The sequence below is a fragment of the Drosophila rhopaloa genome, unplaced genomic scaffold (genome assembly GCF_018152115.1).
Source record: "Drosophila rhopaloa isolate 14029-0021.01 unplaced genomic scaffold, ASM1815211v1 contig_115, whole genome shotgun sequence".
Lineage (NCBI taxonomy): Eukaryota > Metazoa > Arthropoda > Insecta > Diptera > Drosophilidae > Drosophila > Drosophila rhopaloa.
In genome coordinates, this window is record NW_025334990.1 from 8,520,376 (window position 1) to 8,541,925 (window position 21,550).

General features: G+C 37.6%; 2 protein-coding genes across 3 annotated transcripts; both read left to right on the top strand.

The window, feature by feature from the left end:
- The first annotated feature begins 173 nt into the window (after positions 1-173).
- LOC108053783 (ras-related protein RABF2a) lies at positions 174-5,143 on the top strand. 2 transcript variants are annotated; one of them, XM_044462019.1, is made up of 3 exons: positions 174-524; positions 2,660-2,817; positions 4,023-5,143. In XM_044462019.1, exons 1-3 carry the CDS (start codon positions 482-484, stop codon positions 4,629-4,631), a joined length of 810 nt encoding a protein of 269 aa, XP_044317954.1. In that variant the 5' UTR covers positions 174-481; the 3' UTR covers positions 4,632-5,143. The 2 variants fall into 2 exon arrangements, with proteins under 2 accessions (XP_044317954.1, XP_044317955.1); XM_044462020.1 differs by having other exon boundaries at positions 2,660-2,793.
- An 11,140-nt stretch (positions 5,144-16,283) lies between these two features.
- LOC108043756 lies at positions 16,284-17,650 on the top strand. The gene is made up of 2 exons (XM_017122562.2): positions 16,284-16,941; positions 17,479-17,650. Exons 1-2 carry the CDS (start codon positions 16,306-16,308, stop codon positions 17,575-17,577), a joined length of 735 nt encoding a protein of 244 aa, XP_016978051.2. The 5' UTR covers positions 16,284-16,305; the 3' UTR covers positions 17,578-17,650.
- The last annotated feature ends 3,900 nt before the right edge of the window (positions 17,651-21,550 follow it).

Consider the following 21,550-nt stretch of genomic DNA (forward strand, 5'->3'; position numbering starts at 1 on the left):
AAAAAAGAAACAAATTCAGAATGTAAATTATTGATTATTTACTAGTTACAATGCTAGACATTTTTAAAACCGCGCTATTGTTTTTATTATATACGATATTTTTTTGCACCCAACCGCTTTCATGGCCAAGATATCGGTGAGGTAACTATCGCCAATAATGGCAGCCCTGGTAATCAGCTGTTTGTGTATAACATCGCACAATAACAACAAGTCTTAAAATTTATTAAATCTTTTATCTTTTCGCTGCCAGCGGGCTTTTAATCGTGGCGCCCGACTCCAAAAACCCCACCGAGGGCGATAAATTCAGTTGTGACCAAGAGACTGTACGCTACAGGCCGTGAAAAACAGCTTTATTAATCGCTTTTCAGCCAGTGGCCTTTTTAGGAACAACAACTTAGCCAACAACACATCATCCATTTTACGGAAAACGTCACCTTATCCCAACGAATGCGATGCAATTAACCCGCTAATCTGGGCGAAGATGCGCGGAATTGAGGGCAAGGTGCTTGTTCTAGGCTCGCGAGGTAAGATTACATACACGCCCAGCCAGTCAGTCAGTTTGATGCCTCTTTGGGTTCCATTCACAAGCCCCGCTGATCCGTAAAATGCAAGTAATATTTGCAATTGCCCAGTGATAAGCAGAATGGCCGGGGTGAGCCGATAAGCCGCAGCCTTGAACTGCTCTCCACCCCCAATCGGAAATTGGTATTCCGGAATCTGCAGTCTGGAATGGAAAGGCTGAAGAGGCAGATTGTCTGGTTTGGACTCGGCTTATCTGTCCTCTGAATTCCATGTCTTACGAAATCTACATATATAATTGATTCTGTCTATTGAAAATAGCTTGTATTATATACATATATAGAACAAATTTGTTAATCAAAAATACCATATATACCATACATGACTTATGCGAGATAATATTATTTTTATGGACAAAAAAAGGAAAGTCGTTTCAAGTTAAAGCCAACTGTATCAAGGTCAATTGTAGCTTAGGATTGATTCAAAGGTCAATTCAAAAAGGTTTTACTCTGTTAAAATAGATAAGAATATAAGTTCCTAGAGTTCAAAACTAAATGTGTGTCTCTATGGTAGCTTCGTTTGTAAAAGTGCATTCAAAGTTTTAATTTGCAATGATAATATTTAAGTTTGTTACAAGGCCAAGTAAAGTTTACCTAGACACATATGTATTCTCATTGCTCATATATATCTTATATAAAGTTTAAATTAAATCCACAACAAAGGCATGTATTGATAAAAAAAAGGCGGTGATTTTCTTGAGGTATATGTTCTTCCCATGATCATCGGATGATTCACTGCATATACTGCAGATATAGGGGCAGATTCAATGCCCGTGCAGTCATAAACGGGGCTTTTCTGAACCGCAAAAGTGTGCTGCAGACAAAGACTCTGGTGGTTGGTACGCGAATTTCTTATCAGTGTTTACCACCTTTGAGGGGTAGTGCGTCTGCAGTTTTTGTTTACTTTATTTATTTTTCCATGATTAATCAGTGGTCAATTAATGCGTGCGCCGTGGCGCGTTCACTGAATTGAAGCTGATAAGCTATTGGGTATTACTTGAAACAAAAAGGGGCTCACAGGTACACTAAGAAATATTTTCATATTTTATAAAATTCACATTAACAAATTTAAAAAGCTCTATTATTAATACACGAAGCATTTAATTGAGTTCTGAGTAAATTATTCATATTCGTTTAACAATGACAAATATTTTTTTTTTTTTAAATAATATATGATAATAGTTTGTCATCTTAGTTTATGTTTATTTTAACCCATACTTTGATATATCATAAGATGTATGTTTATATGTCTTGTTATGGTTTGGGCCTGTATGGCAGCTTCTGGCGGGGCAACCTCGATTTTTTTTGAAGTTATCATGGATGGCCAAGATGTACCTACAGATTCATAAGGAGAACCTGCTCCAAACTGCTGAAAAACTGGGCATACGCGATCGATTTCGATTTTACCAGGACAACGATCCGAAGCATTCAGCAGGAATTGTGGAGGTTTATCTTGTCTGGAACTGCCCTCATGCCGTCTTAACGCCAGCACAGTCTCCAGACTTAAATGTGATCAAAAATTTATGGGAAATATTGGACATCGTTTTTTAGGAAGAGGAAGATTTCGAACAAAAACGACATGTAAAGTGTTCTTATGGAAGAATGGCCAAAAATTCCAGTGGAAACCACTTAAAAGTTAGTTTCTTCCTTGGGAAATCGTCTTAAAGCTGTCCTGAACCAGAAATGAGGACATACCAAATATTAGCTTTTAAATTACAAATAATAAGTTAAGAAGAATGAACTGCACGAAATAAGCTGCGGCATGAAAAAAGCCTGCACATTTTGTTTTTATTTAATAACTATTTTGTTTTTACGATTAAGGAAATCGTTTTAATTTAATAAACAAGTTAATATTCCCTTTTAAAATACTGCATTTAAATTTTTCTGTTATCTTTCTTAGTTTAGCTGGAATAACGACTTGAACTTTTTTTAGGTAACTGCACGAAATAAGCTGCGATCCACTGTACATATTTACATTTTACTCAAATTCAAATTAATTAAAATTTTTAAAAATTATGTTTTTTTTGTGAAGGAGAAATATTATTTGGCTATGTAATAATTTATTACTTTTCGTATTCCAGGTGTGGGCAAAACACGATTGGTCATCAGGTACATCAAGAACACCTTACATAGAAGTGAGAGCGAGGTCCCGACGATAGCTGTGTCCTTCTTCACGTGCAACATCATCCTGGACGAGGTCAAAATTAAATTGCAAGTGCGTATCCACCAGCCAACATATGTATGTATCAGTGCACCCAACTCTTTTGGGGGGCGAACGCAAATGGAATTGCCTCGTAAAAAAGCCGAAGCCAAAGGGAAAGCCAAAGGAATTTGCCACTGCCCCACACCCACTAATCCTATTTGCCGGCTTGGCTGCCCTAGCGCTAATCTGGGTTTATTCTGCCACTGGCTCCGCCGCGGGTCCTGTATTTGTCCGCCTCCGCCCCACTGTTTCGGTCACTTTATTTGTTTTTTTATTTTGCAATTTCTGCGTCCACTGCACTTTGGGTGTTATTCGTTTTTTTGTTGGCTCGCTTCCTTTTTTTATAGTTTATTGATAAGCTAAATGCGAGCGGCAGCAGCTTTCCCTGTTGCAAAAGGGTTACCACCCACTTGGTTCTGGCTGCCATATTTTCTCTTGGGTGATTTCGATTTGATAGCCACAATAACTAGACGCGCACTTTTTCAGTGTCGAATTTCTACTTACCCTAACAAGGTGTTCATAACTAAAAGAAAATAGACGATTTTTGGCATTGCTATGGTACACATTTTTTATATTCGCATTCAATTTTAAGAACCGATTTCAGATTATCATATATAACCTAAATGTACTTGATGTTCTCCTAAATTAGAAAGTTGGCCAACGTTAATATTTGCTCTAACAAGCTGATGTATTAGATTACTTTGCCGTTTTACAGATGGGAAATTATGTGTGTCCTAAATCCATTGCCCGTAAATATGGATTCCTAAGTATCTGCTGTAGTTAAGATAGTTTTCACTTCAAGGCATATTAAATTAAATAAGAAACAGGTCAGATTTATTTTTCCTCCCTAGTTGACCTCAAACCACCTCAAAGTATGAGTTTTGCCAGACCAGCAGAAACACTCGTCTCAGCAAAATAAATATGAATACATAATAGGATATTGTATGCGGATTCCGCTTGTTAGTTTCGCATTCGGGGTTCTTTGTTTCTTTTGTGAGGTTTAGTGTGCTTCGATTTAGTTTCGGCAATGAACATGTCGTTGCCCCAAAATTTTTATGAAGCGCATAAAAAGGAGTCCCCTTCAAGAGACCTGAAGTACGGATCCCACATCCAATATGATTGTTATTGCTGTGGGAAAGCGCGGTCATAAAGAGCACAATTGCAGAATAAGCGGTGAACGACTCAATTAAAGTTCAAGTGGCGGACGAACTCTAACCACTGGTCACTTTCTCTCTTTTCAGATCTGGGATACAGCTGGCCAAGAACGCTATAGGGCAGTAGCGCCCATGTATTATAGGAATGCCAATGCCGCCATTCTGGTCTTTGACCTGACGCAGTACAAAACATTCACGGAGATAAAGTCGTGGATCCAGGAGCTGCATCGCAATGTCCAGGATCCGATGATAATGACGCTGGTGGGCAACAAGATGGACATGCAATCACAACGAGCGGTTTCCCGTGAAGAGGCTTTCGTGTTTGCCACCTCGATTGGGGCCACCTATTTTGAAACCTCCACTGAAACGGATCAGGGACTGGAGCAGGTATTCATCTCAACGGCGCAGGGATTGGTTCGTCTGGCGGACGAGGGCAAGAGTCCTTCGCTGCGCTCCTTTGAGTCAACTGATTCGCTGGCCTACAACAACACGAACACTGCCTTCAGTCACACGGTGGCCGCCTTGGCCAGAAGCCCTGGAAATGCTGCATTTCGTCTGCCGTATGTCGATATTGGTTTGGCGGTGGAGGGCGAAGATGTGAAGACCAATGGCGTGGGACGGCTGGAGACGGCGCCCTGGAGCATCGAGCACATTGCTCTCGGCGAGGTGGAGAGGCCCAGCTGGTGCTGCTACTAAGATCTAGTTGATCCCTAGGATCCATCTCTGTGAATGAACCAATGTGATGTGAACAGAATCAGACTGTAGTTCGAATACGGCTGTAAGGGCCAAACCAGCATCGTTTAAGCAATCAACCCAACTCTAGATATGCAAAGACCAAAAGCAGCCACCACAAATGCAAAAAAGCAAGCTTGGCTTGAAGCTATGTATTAATACACTGATTAGGCTAGATCCACATGATCCTCTCGATCCACTGACAAGGCGCTGGGATTAACCGCTTCATTGTAATAATAACTCTAGATTCTAAGTGTATACAGCAATTGCCGCGTGCATATTATGACTTTATATATTTCTTTCGCTCTAAGCTCATTTGACTTACGAACCATAAGATTAACCCACAAACACACAAGCAAACACAGGGAACAACACTCACAAAACACTCACCCACGAGACATTGAAACCCAAATACCAATTCATGTACAAAGCATTTTATACGGCATGCATATAATAAATATAAATGTAATAATGTATTCAGGGTGCTTTGTCATTTCGGGGGTTGCCACGCCCCCAGTGGCGAATCATCGGGCTAACGGCAATGCAAGTGCATTAACTTGGCCATTAACGAGGCAACTTAACGTGTAATTGGAATTTAATGCCCTCATAACAATGCCAAGGGTTACAATTGTATTGGCTTCGCCAGCTCCTAATGCTTTAGCATTAAGTTTGCCCCAGAAGCGTGACCTGGTATTTTTATTAACCCTTGTCGGGGGGTCTAAGATGAACGTGCGTTACAGATTAATAACATTTTCGGCACCGAATTTGTTAATGGATTTTTTTTGTAATTATAGGTGAGCCTTACTGGCGTTTTTAAGATTAAAGGCTTTCCCCATTTTAAAACTTTTTCATATCTAAGGAAGAAAATGAATATACCACAGGCTTAAAAAATATGACAACTCGTTTTCCTTTTTATTTAAATATAAGTATTTTAATAAAGAACTCTTCCTTAAAATAAAGTCTTTGAGTGTTTGTCAGTCTAATTGATATGAAATCAATAAACGCTCCGAGCTGCCAAGCAAATACTGAATCCAATAATAGAATCTTGTGTGCCCCCTCAAAATGCGGAAACTTTGAATTGATTGCACATCGGAAGGTTAAATTGAATGGGTAAATGTGGTCATCAGTTGGCAAAGTGGTGGGAAGTCAAGGCTGGCAAGTTCATAAAGCACCAAAAGCAACTTTAGCGATTAGCTAATATACATAACTTATGGTCAGTTGAATCCTTATGTATAAATAATAGGTGCAATTTAGCGTGAGACGACGGCAAAAAACCAACGACAAAAGACACCAAAACTCATTCAAGTGTCATCAACGCGTTTAGTCGGTCCTGATCTTGGTCCTATATAGCCAGCTGGACTTCCTGGGGCATTGGGGGATAGGACATAGGTTGTGGTTCAGTCAGCCCATTGATTTACCATTAAGGGAATGCCAAATGAGTTGGCTCCGCACCACACTCCTCTGTATCTGTGTAGGTGCACTCAACCGGAAGCGATGTTCACACACGCAGAGCCCCAGGCTGTGTGTGTGTGTGTGTGTGTGCGTAAGTGTGTGTGTTAAGATGCCTGGCAGATATCCTTGACTTACACCTACACTCTCACAAACATACCTCAACATCTTGGCTGTTGCTAATGGTGTTTAGACGGTTTAATGATGTAGAAATGCATCAATGTAATCAAGGTAAGACAGCAACACAAGGACTCTGGTTATATATATATATAAATCTAAGGTATGGTACTCTGCCGCAGGCCTTTGCCCGCACAATTTTGGCTAACCGATAACTCTGATGTCCGAGCAAATTGCTCACTTCATTCAGGTGCCCGCCATTCCATCCAATAGGTTCATGTGTAAAATTATCCATTAGCATCCTCTGACTTTGATGGTTAACTCTCTTCTGAATTCCTGCTAATTGTAACAGGCAATATTCTATTATTGATTGGGGCTAAATATTGTGACAGAATGAGTTGTACTCCGAATAGCTTGTAGTTTTATATTATTCTCTTTATTTTGTATGACCGGCTTCTTGCACAGCTAAACGCAGAGTGAATCGCACAGACCACGTTCTCTCTTCTGCCCGCTCATTCGTGAGAGCAGGACGAATATCTGTATACATTTTATATCTTAAGTTAAAGTAAATGCTAGAGAGTGATGACTATATTATATTTACGGCTTACAGTTATATTTACAGTTAACTTTATCGTTTAAGTACAGTGATTCTAAGAAAGAGTGTAGATGTGTGGGTGTGTGTGTGTGTGTGTGGTTGTCCTACCACAACTCGGCCATCCTGACCGAATGATCTCCTGATCACCGTGAAAATTTACAATAGTTTTATAATTGTACAATTATAGGTTATAAATATAATACCGTTTTTTTTTTTTTTTTTTTTTAGATTAAAATTATTCGAATTTTTAGCTTAAATATACTTCACAATAGGTTTACTTTTTTTTTATGCGAATACGCACTGTTATCATTTTTTTTTTTTTTTTTTTATCCAATGCTTAATGTTGTTAATGCTCCAAACCCCTTGGTAAGGGTTGCGTGATACCTGAAATCCTTCTACATCCCTCAACAAGAATCTGTCGTTTCTTAATACTTTCGAAATTACATAGGGTCCTTTGTTCTTTGGAATTAGTTTTCTAGATACACCCGCTGTGCTATCGAAATTCTTGACCATTACGTAATCTCCTTTTCTATATTCCGACGGTTTTCTGGCTGTTGCTCACCCTGAATTGATGGCTTATTTGGTGGATCACCACGTATCTCCGGTGAGAGGGTCTGCAGACGCGCCATCAATTCCGCTTTTGGGCCCGAGGTTTGTAGCCCGAGCGCACTCAGCCAAGTCTTCAACTGAACAACCGTGAATTGATTTAAATCTGTGTCAGGCATTGTGAGTAAGAACCACTTCTGATATTGTGACAGAATGAGTTGTACTCCGAATAGCTTGTAGTTTTATATTATTCTCTTTATTTTGTATGACCGGCTTCTTGCACAGCTAAACGCAGAGTGAATCGCACAGACCACGTTCTCTCTTCTGCCCGCTCATTCGTGAGAGCAGGACGAATATCTGTATACATTTTATATCTTAAGTTAAAGTAAATGCTAGAGAGTGATGACTATATTATATTTACGGCTTACAGTTATATTTACAGTTAACTTTATCGTTTAAGTACAGTGATTCTAAGAAAGAGTGTAGATGTGTGGGTGTGTGTGTGTGTGTGTGGTTGTCCTACCACAATATGGTTTAGTATTTCACATTTCCAAATTGCGATTTCCCCCTCGTTATTTAATGCCCATTATATAATATTTCATTGTTAGTATGATATACATACTATTTAATTGCATAACGTAGAGTAATGTATTGATAACAAATGTTTTTAAGATTCATTTAAATGCCAATCGATCATTATTTAATGTTGTCTACCTCAGAACACTTTTGTCTTGTGGCTTAAATAAAACTCCAAAATTCTTAAAACCACAAATTTATTGAGTTATTATGCCAAGATAAACGAGTTTTAAAATGCTTTTGCTTTAAAATATAAATATAAATCATTTTACAAAATAAATTATATTGTACTATCTCGCTTCCAGTTTTTTCTTAATTCGGTTTACGGTTTAAAATTGCAATATTAATTAAATTGAATTAATGTGTAGAACCAGGCAAATCCCTTCCTCTATTTTACTGTGAAAATATATATGTTTGGCATAAAATCTATTATCGCAGTACTTTTTGCCATTCATCGCACATATTTTAAAGCCCTCGGACTTACTAACCGTTGACAATTTGATCCCAGTTTATATATGCAGATTCATGTTTGTTTTTAATTCCGCCAATACATATGCAGTTAGTTAGGCGTCAATTGCCGATGTCAAACGGGGTCTAGAGCCATATTTTTATATGGACCATGCATATAAATCGAATTACACGTCGTGCTGGCATATTTACGACCCTCTCCACACCGACAAATCCATATATGTATACATGCGAGTATATTTTGTCGGCGAGCGTTAGAATGTCAAATCTACTAAAGTTCTCAATGCCACATAAATTGCTGGCACATACACACAAATCAAGTATGCAAACGAAGGAGCGTTTGTCTATCTGTGTGAGGTGAGTGTGAGTGTGTGTGTGTAAGAGTTCCCCTTTGTTCCTGCATCCTGCATCCAACATCATACATCCCCATATTCCCATATCCCATCCGTTGCCATCGAATTTTGAATATTTATCAAGCGCCTCGGCTTGGGGCCTCAGTACGTTCACGCTTTTGATGCATACTTTATGGCGTCCGTGCGCCTGTGTGTGTGAGTATCTGTGTTGGTGGCAACTAGTTGGCATTGTTAGAGATTCAGCTTGAACTTCCACTGACCTGCACAGCAAATACATCATGTGCAAGCTGTATTTGGGCACTCCCACTCGTACGGCTACACGGATAAAACACGAATATTAAATTCAATTGCACAAATCGAAATTTAAATAGGTTTTAATCGGATTTTTAGATTAAAATGGGTCGTTTTAAAGTAAAATCTGAGGCATTAATGGTATTAGAAAAGTAAACACAATTTTTAATACAATATTTTTGCCTTATACATTAAATTTGAAATACATTTGCATGAAAGAAAGCCGTTAAGCGGATAAATTTTAAGCTAAAAAACAAAAAATATAAATCGAATTTTGATAAGAAAAATGCATTAGTTACTTAAGCTCAATTCACCTGTTCTATTCTATAAAATGGTTTTATACTCTATCTATACCATAGAATATCAGATTGGATTAGAGAAAATTTGGTTATTAAAATTATAAAAAATCAACTTTTTACTTTATTTAAAAACCGATTTTTTCAGAGTTTAATATAAATTGACCAAATGGTTTTTTAGGGCAGATCTATGAAATGTTTATTGACGGTCATGGCTAGATCTACTAGATGGAAAGTATATATATCAATTTTTTAAATGTATTATCTGAAAACAATCAAGAGTATTTCTGTGCATTTTGGCACGTACAATTTATTCAGCCACAATTGTCGCAACCTCTCCACAACATTATTCGCATTATCGCATATTTTGTTAGCAATTGGGGATCAAGATAACCCGAAATTGAATTTTCATCACCATTCGAAATCAAAGTGCTTTCCTCGGGGAAATTGGTTTTGTTTTCCCCTTATTTATTTTTGCTAAATTAAATTTCGTTTCGATTTGAGTATAAAGTATTTGTCAAACAAAAAAAGTTGTATGTCATGTTGTCAATTAATTAAATGAACAAGAAATCACCATTTGCCAATGGCGCACGGCAATTGCAAGGACTTCAGGCTGCGTTAAAGGCAAACAGACAAGGCAAATTTATTCCTAGAAATTCCTTAAATGCCAAGATGTCGGTCTGACTTGAAAGTTGGTCGCCAGCCAGATGCTGAAAGCAATGCAGCGACATGGAAAATACCACAACGGCGAATGCACAGACACGCAGGATGCCAGGACGAAGGAAAAGGACGAAGTCTGAAGTGGAGACAGGATCCGGAGCTTCTGGGGCTGAAGATGATGGCGCTGCGGGCAACTCGTTCGAGTTGAGTGTCCTCGTCCATGTCCCAAGCTCAAATCCCGAATGCATAGACAGCTGCTCTTGCCTTTGGTTAAGTTCACTGAACAAAACAAATGTCGGTATTTTCAAAAAACGATGTTATATAATTGTTTCGAGTAACTAGGTTGTTCTTCTAGTTCAGATCTAGTTTTAATATAATAGAATTTGTTTATAATGTATTTGAGCGTTGATTGCTTGAACAAAAAGAGTAATCAAATGTTAAAAGTGTTTAACAAAAAATTACTCTTTTAAACTATTTTAGTTGAGTTGTGACTTAATATAATTTTAATATTTACCAATTCCTTTGGAATTATATAAATAAATTATTTTTATTTTTATAATTATCTTTAAGATAATAAAAAAAGGAACTTTAGAGTCCATTAACTAACCGAATCTGTTACTCAGGATTCCAAAATCTATATGTTAAAATAAAGCAAGGCATATCACACAATTGAAATGAACTGCTGTTTTTTAAAAATATATTTTACTATATTTTTTATAAGCTCCAAAACAGTAGTATTTTACCTATGTTATTGGGTGGCATTATTGAACTAGCAGCTGAAGAAAATATTTTTATATTAGTAAAAAAAAACGTAATTTATTTTCAGTGGTATTTGTGCGAAAAGGCTATCCCAGTAAAGTAAGGCCTCGGGATGGGTTGAGACCGAGCCACGACAAGGCAATCCAAATGCAATTTAGTGTCATTTTAATTGAGCTGCCCGGCCAATGTCTTGGGTCTCTAAACGTATTACCTCGAAAAAACTAGTCTCAAATTTCAACATCCCCAGGAGTTATTTATGGTGCAAAAGCTCAAGCATGGGGACGCATGCAAAACCATTTGAATGTCATTTAATTTAATAAGTGCCGCAAAAGTGCAATTGAAAGGCAATTGCTTGGTCATAAATTTCCTAAAAATCCGCATTGACCGAAATTGCAATTGAAGAAGAGTAATTTGCTGCAGAAGCCTTAAAACTTACACAATAATGCTAAATAATTTACGAAATGGAGTTCCTGTTTGTGGAAATTTTCCTAGCTAAAATTGAGTTGGGTGCGGCGGGTTCGTCAGAAGTCTATTTATCATAATTTGCCTGCAAATTACTTTTTGCCCCACGCAGATGATGTTGTTGCCAACTCATGTTGCCAATTCGGAGTTTCAGGTACCTTGGCTGAAATGAGAACGCAGGCAGAGCAAATATGGCTGCCATTAAAGAGATAAACCCCACATAAAGATAAATGTACGGCCCCTCAGCTCAAGGATCCTTTACTCGCCTTTGGGTTTTGCTTGTGTGTGGCAGGCATAAGCGCACAATTTGTCTAGACAAACTCCTGCTTGACTTTGTTTTTCCATTTTTTTTGTTTTGCTCATATCTATGCTCTATCTATACCCTGAAATCATTAGCAAAGTATTCTGAATTTTGGGACATCAGGGAAAAAGCAAGAAAAATATGTAAACTAGATTTTGCATAAGATTTCTACATGATTTTAAAAGCTTTATTACAATACACTTTGTGTTTTTTAAACGTCAAAATTTATTCAAGCATTTTTTTATGGGTTGTGAGGTCTTTAAAGTAAAAAAGGGAGTTTTATTTATTTAATTATACATACTTCTTCTTTTATTTTTAAACTGTTTTTTTTTGACTGAATATTTGTGCAACCATGTGGACTGATGTAGTTGAATAACTATAAACATCGTTTTAAACTTTAAATTGCATTTTAGCATATGAACATTTATTAAATTGCGCGCTTTGTTTGAAGTCACATGCAAGCAATATTTCGTTGTATTTTATTGATTTTCAAAGTCAATTACATTTGATTTGCCAGATATTTGCATCCATTTGATAGAAATACAGTGTGCGGAAACTAGAATTTCAGTTTTGTGGTTGTCCAATTAGTGAAACATTTTTGGGAAGAGTATCAACTGATTGTTGAATATAATTGGGATAATTTCAGCACACGTTGTCTATATGCCCCATTTTTCTATACCTATTTCACCGCCACTCGGTGAGCTGTCATAAAAATTGTGAGATGTCACTGCCACATGAGTGTGAGCCATTTTTGTGCTGTTGTTGGATGCCAACACTCTGGCATTGTGCCTCTGCTGGCACCTTCTATTCGCCCCATTTGGTTGTCCTCCGTCATCGGGAACCGGGGTCCTTTATCCTCGCCCCCGCAGAGCCATTTGCCATTTTTAATTGTTTACCTGCAAAACAATGGGCGGACAACCTTTTGTTTTCCATCCAAATTCGATGCGATTCGAGAGTGCTCTGCAAAAAAAAAAGGAATAAAGAAAGAAAAATTGAGGGCGCAAATAAAAATTGGATTGCCTGCAACAGGTTTGGGGATAGAATGGAACGAAACGAATTAAAGCGGCACGCTTTAAGTTTTGAGGGGCCAAGGTCTCTCGATTGGGGGGCCTCTTGGAATTTTCGAGTTCGCTGATTTTGCCCAGCACATCATTTGTCTGCTGACTGGGCATTCATGAATCTGCATTTATTTTTGGGCCACCAATTCAACTCGCTTTCCCACTCTGCCCGACTCTGGGGAGCCATGTGTGCATGAATATAATTTCGGGTTATGGCCTGTAGGAAGGCATATCGGTTGGCATGTAGGAGCTATTAAAAGCCCCCTTCCCCCATGTCGACCCCAAGCGATATCCTGGTACCTTGGTCGACGTCTTTGTCTTCGGACTTAATGGTAATCCTGTGTGCTGGGGAGTGGTTGGGCAGTAAGGACGAGTCCAGCTGCTGGTCAGTGGGCGGTGCTGACGTTTGACATTGACTGGCTGATAATATAAATATCATTGTTGCTTGCACATAATTAAGTCGGACAGCCGACGAAGCTTTTCAACCACCCCATGCTTACAGTGGAGCAAATTATTTATTTAACTACAAATAAAACTATTAGGATAGTTATAGAAATTCTTTTAGTGGAAAAACTTAAGTGATTTTATTTTTATAAATATTAATGGGCTCCCGAATTTTCAATAAATATTATATTTTAGGTATTTATTTATTCATTTCAAGTATGGAACCAAATCAGTTTAATTAATTTCTTTTCGACTATTTTCTTAATCTTAAGTCAGAGAATAATTAATAAAAAACTTGCAATAAGAAAAAATAGTTATCTTTCAAAGTCAAAATTTTAAAATAATAAGTCTTTCTGTTATCAATAAAATTGAAATAATTTTCGGTGCTTATAAATTAAATGTTTTCACAGATAAACATTCACAGAGCAACACTGCGTATAAGTAATGTTCTAAAACACAAAATAAATAAATTTTATAGAATGCAATTTAAATTTCTCATTTATTAGAATTTTTATAACTTATTCCAAAATATTTTTGTTCTGGGCAATTCACATGTATCAGCATTTACATTGCTTCAAAGGACTTTCCGTTTTGATTCCTGGTGGGAGGGTTTCCTGTGGTTAGCTCTTAGGTTTTTCTGGTTTCAGCCACTGTATTATATTTGATTGTGTTTTTAGCCCTGCTGCCACTGGCTTTAAGTGTATTTGTGTGCGTGGCAGGGTGAGTGTGTGTGCTGGGTCCTGCGAAATAATGCGCCTAGTGCCAGCTCCAGTTGGCAGTCTGTTGGCTTTCAGCTTTGGTCGCTAATTAAGCCTGTTTATCGAAGTAAGTTAGCTGTTCAACTTACGCTCCACAGCCCCTCATCCTTTCTATACTAAGATGATCAGCTCAGTTTAGTTTTATCAGCTAACTAAATTAGCTGTGTGGTTGTGTCACCAGAGCAGCATTTGGAGCGCTCTTAAGTGCAATAATAAAGCGATTCTCGTAAATGCCGCAAAGCCTTCAAGTTCAGCTCTAATTGAGTAAATTATCGGGGGAAATGAAAATGGTTGGCCATACACATGTGGCACTGTCCTACATATGCCATACGAATTTTCTTGCTTTTGTGGTTCAGCACTGTGATTACACCGCATATCAGGGTGAATGTAAAAAGTGGCCTACAATGATTGCGGTTTGCTTTGCTGATGACAATTTATTAGCCGCCAAAATTAATTAAATGTCAACGCACAGCATCTGCAATGAAACGCTGTAAAAACCACAATTAAATAGCGACCAGATAGTTAAGATAAAACTATCAACCATCTGCCACGTGTACCCATTTCCCCATTTGGCTCCCCAAATAGTTGGTCGCTTTGTAAGCATTTCTGAACTCTACCTTTTGGCAAAAGTTTTCACCCTGCATGCAGTTTATTTGCTTCATTTAAGCTGCCAACTGCTAAATCGATTTTCATACTTGCTCTGCCAACTACTTTATCCCATGAAATAAATCGTCGATTACGCTTAAGTGGAACGAAGTTTAACTGCAGGAAAATTGAAACAATTTGTTTTATTTTTTAATATTGTCTCTGCCATTTGTATTTTTCTCATGTTTCTAAATTTGCAATAGAGTGCGAGTATCACGAAAAAGGCGTAAACATGAAAACTAAGCAAAGAAAAAAAAAACGTGAATGAAACTATTTCCGCTCCATTGGTTGGCAAATATTTGCTACATTTGTTTGTCATGAAAGCGGAAGAGATATCTAGAAGGCCCAGAAACTCATGACAATTGTGAAAAAGATAAATGTGCGCAGTGAAGCGCATGATTGTTAATATTATTACAAAGGATTTCTTTTTTTTAGTCTGAATTTGCAAAAATTTCATGCGGCCCATTGAATCCTGCAAAAAGTGCTGTAAAATTTCAACCGAGCTTGGACTGCAAGGGAATATCCTCTGCTTGAAATGTTGGGCAAACAGAAGGCCATGAATCAAGTTGAAGCCTGGAAACCCCTCGACAAACAAGCACTTCTGATCTCTCACTGAAAGTGATTTGCACTCTGGGGTCCGGCGTTTGTCCTCCGTATAAATGTTGCCCTTCCATGGACGAACTGGCTGGGCACAGTGTCCTCACATTTCCCATCGTTTGTCAGAAGGAATTAATGAGTGATTATCTTTCCCCTCCCCGCAAATTCCGCACCAACCGTTTTCACATAATCATATGCACACAAACGAGGAGCATCAGGTGCATAAGTCACAGGGCTTTTGTAACTGCAGGGGATGTGTGGGGATTCAACTATAATTAGCAATTAATGAAGCGCGCAACACAGAGATTATAAGGCATATTCACGAATTATACGCCTTCTCACCACCCAAATCAAATTGCACTGTGAAAAGTATTGAGTTCATAAATAATATTATAGCAAATTATATAATTAATGATTTGAACCTAAATAATAATATAGTTTATAGAGGCGGAATAATAGAGTTTCACTTGGATTAACTATTGCAATAGTATAAAGAGCGAATGATATACGGACATTTTAAAAACTCAAAATCTAATAGACAAAATTATATTAAAAGGGCAAAACTGAATATCATCTACTTATAATAATAATATTTATAATATTTTGAAATCTTATAAGATTGTGAAGATCGTGAATTTCTTTAGCTTATAATAATAACATTTAAAATATTATTAAATCTAAACCAGAAAGATTTATTTAAAATAAGTAGTCAAAAAAACAGAAAAGAACGTGATGATATTCAGTTTTGCACTCTTAAAATAATAATAAACACGTAAAAACACATGCAAAACAAAAACCAATTTTAATTTTTCTTACTTTTTAAGCACTCTACAACTCTTCAATTGTAGAACACTTCTAAATTCAAATAAGCATATTTTTCCTGCCAAAGACATGCGACTTGATTTAATGTCTGACAGTACTTTTCCTTTGTAGAAAGCAAGATAAAAAATGGTTAAAACATGTAAGAAACAAATGCAAGAACACAAGTTTTTCTAGTGTCTGTTCCTATCTCGGCGCTTGTGACTAATGATTAGCAGTGTTTTGAATCTTTTGCCAAGAGTTTTGCACTGCATGTGGTGGGAAGATGGCTGATAAGCAGAAAGTTGTTTGGACGAATTCCGCTAATTGCTGGCCGATAAGCGAAGTGTCCGAGGAAAGAGGAAATGTATGTAATTAATTCTGCCGCCGATGAGGGGGCCATAAAAGCGGGTGCTGAGCCGCCGGTTCCAGCCACAGTGAAATCGAATCTTGGCTAGCTGCAAGATGATGGACCTTAAGACTTTGGTCCTGCTAGCCGCATCTCTGGCCATCCTTGCCAGCCACACGTTTGCCGATCCAGATGAACTTGAGGAGCTTGAGGACTCGGAGTGTCCAGAGAATCCAGAGAATCCAGACAATCCAGACAATCCTAATAATGGCGGTGGCACTCGGGACGATGATAGTAGTCTATGTGCCAATTTCCAGCACATTCGCGGTCTGATCGATCAGGTGGCCCTGCGAGAACTGATCGATGTGCATTATAATTGTGACAAGAAATTCCGGCGTGCCATGCGATTCTATAATACCTCGGGCTTCGTGGCCGTGACCCAGCAGCTGACAAATACTTCTGCCTACCAAACCGTTCTTAAGCAACTCAATGCAGCCAGTGTGGATACCGCGGATATTACCACCGTGGCTGAGATATTCTACTGCATAATCCTGCCGGTTCAGAATCCAGCTAAAAAATGCAATTGCAAGGCTGTCAAGTGCCACACCTTCGTGAACGATCTGCTGAATTTAATGCCGCACCAGGCTGTCCATAACTATGTGGCATGGTCTCGGTTTAATCAGACTAATTTTGGCAATTTCACTAAGGCAGTGGTTTCCCAGGAGTTCCAGGCCACTCTGAAAGCCAATGTAGTAAGTAGATCACATTTTATTTCGCATTTGTACTTATCCAACCGACTTAAATAATGTCTAAAATTTTGTAAGTGCTTTAAGGACTTGCAAAAAAATGTAAAAGTAAAACAACTATTTTTTGGTATATTTCATTGAATTACTTTATTTTACTTTAAATAAGTTTTTAAGTGTTAATATGAATTGTAGCTATTTCTCGTATGTTTAAAATTGTAATTCAAATTGCTCCTCGAAAAAATTGATTCTCATTTAATGGTAAAGTCATTCTAATTTTATTTCTGTATAAAATTTAAACTATTACTTGAATATCGTTAAATGAATTATATTCAACACCACTATCAGGGAATAAAGTATAATAAGTATTACATATAATATTATAATTTTTTTCGGATATATTGTACCAATTTCTCAAAAAGAATGTTGCACATATAAATCAAATTAGTTGTTCTTACTTTTCACATTTATGATAGATTAAAGATGTATATTCATGATGTATAATGATTCCTTTGTTAACTTATTCTCATTCCAATTAACTTGCAGAAGAAGAGCGATGTGATAGTGCCATTACGCACCCTTCGCAAAAATGGCTGGGACATCCCGGAGCTGCTCCGCGCCATGTTGACCATTTTCCAGTGGTGACCGGTCCACTCGCCGTCCGTTTGAGTGTCTCGCTATTGTATGTAAACCCAATAAAGCAACAAGTGAAAGGAAACAGCTCCGAGGGGGCCCTTATGGTTTACACCTGTCCATTAAGAGCCTGGCAAGTGGGCGGCGCAATAACCACCCACTGTGCCCGGCAGGACATCAAAAGTTTTCAGGCGGCCCTTTCTTTTTCAGCACGCTCCATTTGTAATTTTCATCAATTTGTAACTGCAGCGGAAGTGTCAAGGAAGGAAGGATTCGTGTTGGAGATAATCAATCCATGATGTCCTTCGTGGGCCTCTGTTCCCTTTGTTCTCTTGAATTTGACAAAGTGAATTTTCTCCTAATTTTCCATTCAGGCCACTCATTTGCAGGAAAACTTGAAGCTGTCAAAGCTTGTTGAAACGGCTTAGCTACTATTTTCCTGAATTAATTTGAATTCATAGATGTTGACGATGTTGAACACACAGAGAAAAAGGGTTAACTAAAGTTTGTTGATAATTTAAAATAGTTTCCCTTTGGATAATATTTTGATGTTTTAACAGATTTTAAAACAAATGCAAATATAATACATATAAAACACTGTTTTCTATATCAACACTCTAAAAAAATGCAGAAAAATACAAAAAAAGTTCTTGACATTCAAAAAATAATGATAGATTTTACTCAGAATCGAACAAGATTGTTGTTAAAATAAAATTTAAAATGTCAGGAACAGCAGAGCAATTTGAAGTGTTAGTGCATTTAATATTATAAGCTTAAGTCATTTAAAAGTATCAAGTAGCTTCGATTTTTGTTTAGTAGTGGCAGACTCCTCCGACTTGAAGTACTTTCCTATTAAATGAAACCCCCCACTGCCACTTGGGAGTCCCAGCTGGGTATTTGATTTGCCATCAGTCCTGCGAACATATTTTAAGTCATCGAGGGGAGTGGCTTATCGGATGGTTATCAGGATTTGTGGGCTGCTCGGCGGCACTTGGCAAACGAATTAAGACTCGTTACACTTTCATAGCCTGGGCTCAATTTGCGAGCTTGCAGCTGGCGGAGGGCCACTCCTCCGACCACGAATATCCTTCAGCAAGGACTCCCTTACCTATGCAATCGTGCAATTTGAGCGGCACAAATGCCTGCTCATGGCAATTGATTTATGCCTGCGACGTGACTTCATTTCGGAACAGGATTCCGAAGGATGGGGTGCAGCACCTGTTGTCGTCTTTCCTCTTATTAAATTAACAAAATAACAACCTCACTGCTGAGTGTTTGGGTGTAGGCGTGCCTATCCTGGCCAGGCCAAATCCGATGCCATTATGCATTATAACTGTATAAACAAATCGTGTGCGTGCCAACCCCCACCGAAATACGTGCCTCGCACAGGAACAAAAAACACTCAAATCCTGGATCCTAGATACTGGATCCTGGACCATCCCCCGGCTCGTGTGTCAATCAAGTTAAATGTTAATGAATTACTCGGCATCGGTGCAAGGATACGCTGACAGGACCAAGAAGAATGAGACCGACAAGTTGTTTTTCTTTCCACACACTCTTGTTTACCTATTCTTCGTCGGCGGTTGGACTGTCTTAATGTTCACATCCTCAGAAGACTGTGATGACTTAAAGAGGCTTTGGTCAAGTATATGTAATATAAAAATAGAAAAAGTTGTTACCTTTTATAATTTATTTTATAAGAATTTAGCTCTGAATCAGCTATTTATTTTGGATTATAAAAAATAAAATATTAAAATACTTTGGTGAAAAAAAAACTACATTTGATTTTCTAAAACCTCATGAACTTTTAGTTTAGTTAATGTAAGGCTTAAGGGACAGTCAGTTTATTGTTAGCTTTTATGTTTAGATTGGCTCACTTAAATTGATAAATAGTCGAGTTTTATCCGAAAATTCTCTTGAAACAGATGCCAGAAATATAATAAATAATAAACTCTTAAAAACTTTTATTTCCTCATTTTAAATAGCCCTTTAAATTAAATTAGAAAATAATTAAATTATAAACTTATATAAATAAATATCTTAAAGATAATCAAACATTTTCAAGATTTTTGAACAAATATTTAAGAATAACTTTTTGAAAAATACATACAATACAAATGGACCAAACAACTTCTGAGCTTGAGTTTCTCAGGGGTAACCAACTGGTCGAACCTTCACCCTGAATCTTCACCCAACCAGCTTTCACTGCCACTGCCATGGTCAAAATGGAAAGACGTTTGCCTATCTGCTTGAGGGCCGTGAACCGTGAGCCGTGAGCCGCCTGTCGTCGTCCTTCTGATTCTGACTGTCAGCGAACAGGGGCGAAATAAATCGTTGCATACTTACGTGCGCAAACAATTTTCGCTCTTGCTTTCGCCTGCGAAAATCGGGGAACGCGACGGGCTCTACGTGTCATTGAATTCATTACGCTGTCAGTTCTCTTTTTTTTTGGTTTGTTGGGCGTATGCAGTAGATTAAACCAGCAAAAACAACAGCAAAGTAAAAAAAAAAAATACATGAAAAAATAGCTCAAGCTATTTGCATGTTGAAATAAAATAATTAATTAACGCTGCCGTTGGCTGAATCGTGATTTGGTTTCCAAACAACGCCGGTGTACTTGTGATGTGTGCAAATGATCCATCAACACCAGTCAAAAGGTCGAAAAATATGCAAATTGTTGGTTTTTTTTTCAGCACTGGCATGTTTGCATTCGACACTAATGACGATGTATGGCAGCTTTTATCTGTGAAAATAAATAAGAAACCGCGGGGAGATGCATATATCACTGATAACCTCAGCAATCCCTTTAAAATTAACCAATGTAATTAAGCTTTCAGAATAAATCCAATTATAAAATCATTTTAATGAATTATTGATCCACAAAAGGCAAATAAAAATTGTTCTCAAAGAGGTGGAAAATAATTAGTGCAAATGCGCACTGCGGTTAACCAATCTGGATTGCTTGGGAAAAGTAATTGTTTAAAAAATTCACATAAATGTATTATTTTTGGGGATTAAGAACCAATTTTTATTTAAATTTAGACTTCAATTTAAGTCTGATTATCTTCTGATACTAAACCATATGTTTAATATATCAACTTTTTAAGCTTAGGTCCGTTTTCCCATCTTAATTTTACACTAAATCCAGTTTGTAAGCTACAAAATACTAATGTACTTCTCACCCTATCATAAATAAGATCTATAAATTTGGAGATAATTCAGATTTATAGTGAATAAGCAGCGATGTAGAATAAATTATGCTTAAATTTTCTGCAGTTCCCTCACAACTGGCCTAAACAATCGGCCGCAAATTTCTCATTGTCAAGGCAACATTGCAATCGAATGGGAATTGCAACCAATTGTTGGCTTGATTTGCTCTGCAATTTTATTATGGTAACGAGTGCTGTTCCTTTCCTGCAACTCTGCAACAAATGAGATTTGAGTCGATTGATTTCCGCCAACAGTTCGGTTGCCAAGTGCAATATGCTGGCTCTTTTACCATCCAGGGTCTTCTTAACAAATCGAGTTTGTGGACAGTTTAAAGAGAGCTTTAAGGATATTTGTAATATCAGATACAAACTACTATGTAGGGTTAAATAGTTAAGTTATTGCCAGTAGGCTTTTTCCATGATCAAGTAATGGCGCATATCTTTTACAAGCTGTCATGATTAATATGACATCATCGATGAAATAATATTTTATTTTTCTTTATTGGGTTCTTATGGCCTTTGTTTTTACAAAGCTTTGGACCCTTCTTCTTTCCGATTTCCATTACCTACTCTTGCTCTTTGTTCTGTACTATTGGGAATTCGAGATGTCCTGAAATGCGCTAAAATAATGTGTTTCGTTGATAAAACTTTTCCCACTCAATGCTCTCATAACACTTCAGATTTATGGTCCGTGCTATCGGTGCTCCGTAGCTCTCCCTTCGGCGAATTGGGTAAGTGAAACCGCACGGGCCAACGGCCATAAATAAATGTGGAAT

Bases quoted from the DNA above. Each gene is read 5' to 3' on its own strand.
- LOC108053783 (XM_044462019.1), top strand. From the start codon at position 482: ATGCGCGGAATTGAGGGCAAGGTGCTTGTTCTAGGCTCGCGAG. The intron at 525-2,659 runs GTAAGATTACAT...TTCGTATTCCAG, and splicing joins GCTTGTTCTAGGCTCGCGAG to GTGTGGGCAAAACACGATTG. The intron at 2,818-4,022 runs GTATGTATCAGT...CTCTCTTTTCAG, and splicing joins GTATCCACCAGCCAACATAT to ATCTGGGATACAGCTGGCCA.
- LOC108043756 (XM_017122562.2), top strand. From the start codon at position 16,306: ATGATGGACCTTAAGACTTTGGTCCTGCTAGCCGCATCTCTGGCCATC. The intron at 16,942-17,478 runs GTAAGTAGATCA...ATTAACTTGCAG, and splicing joins CCACTCTGAAAGCCAATGTA to AAGAAGAGCGATGTGATAGT.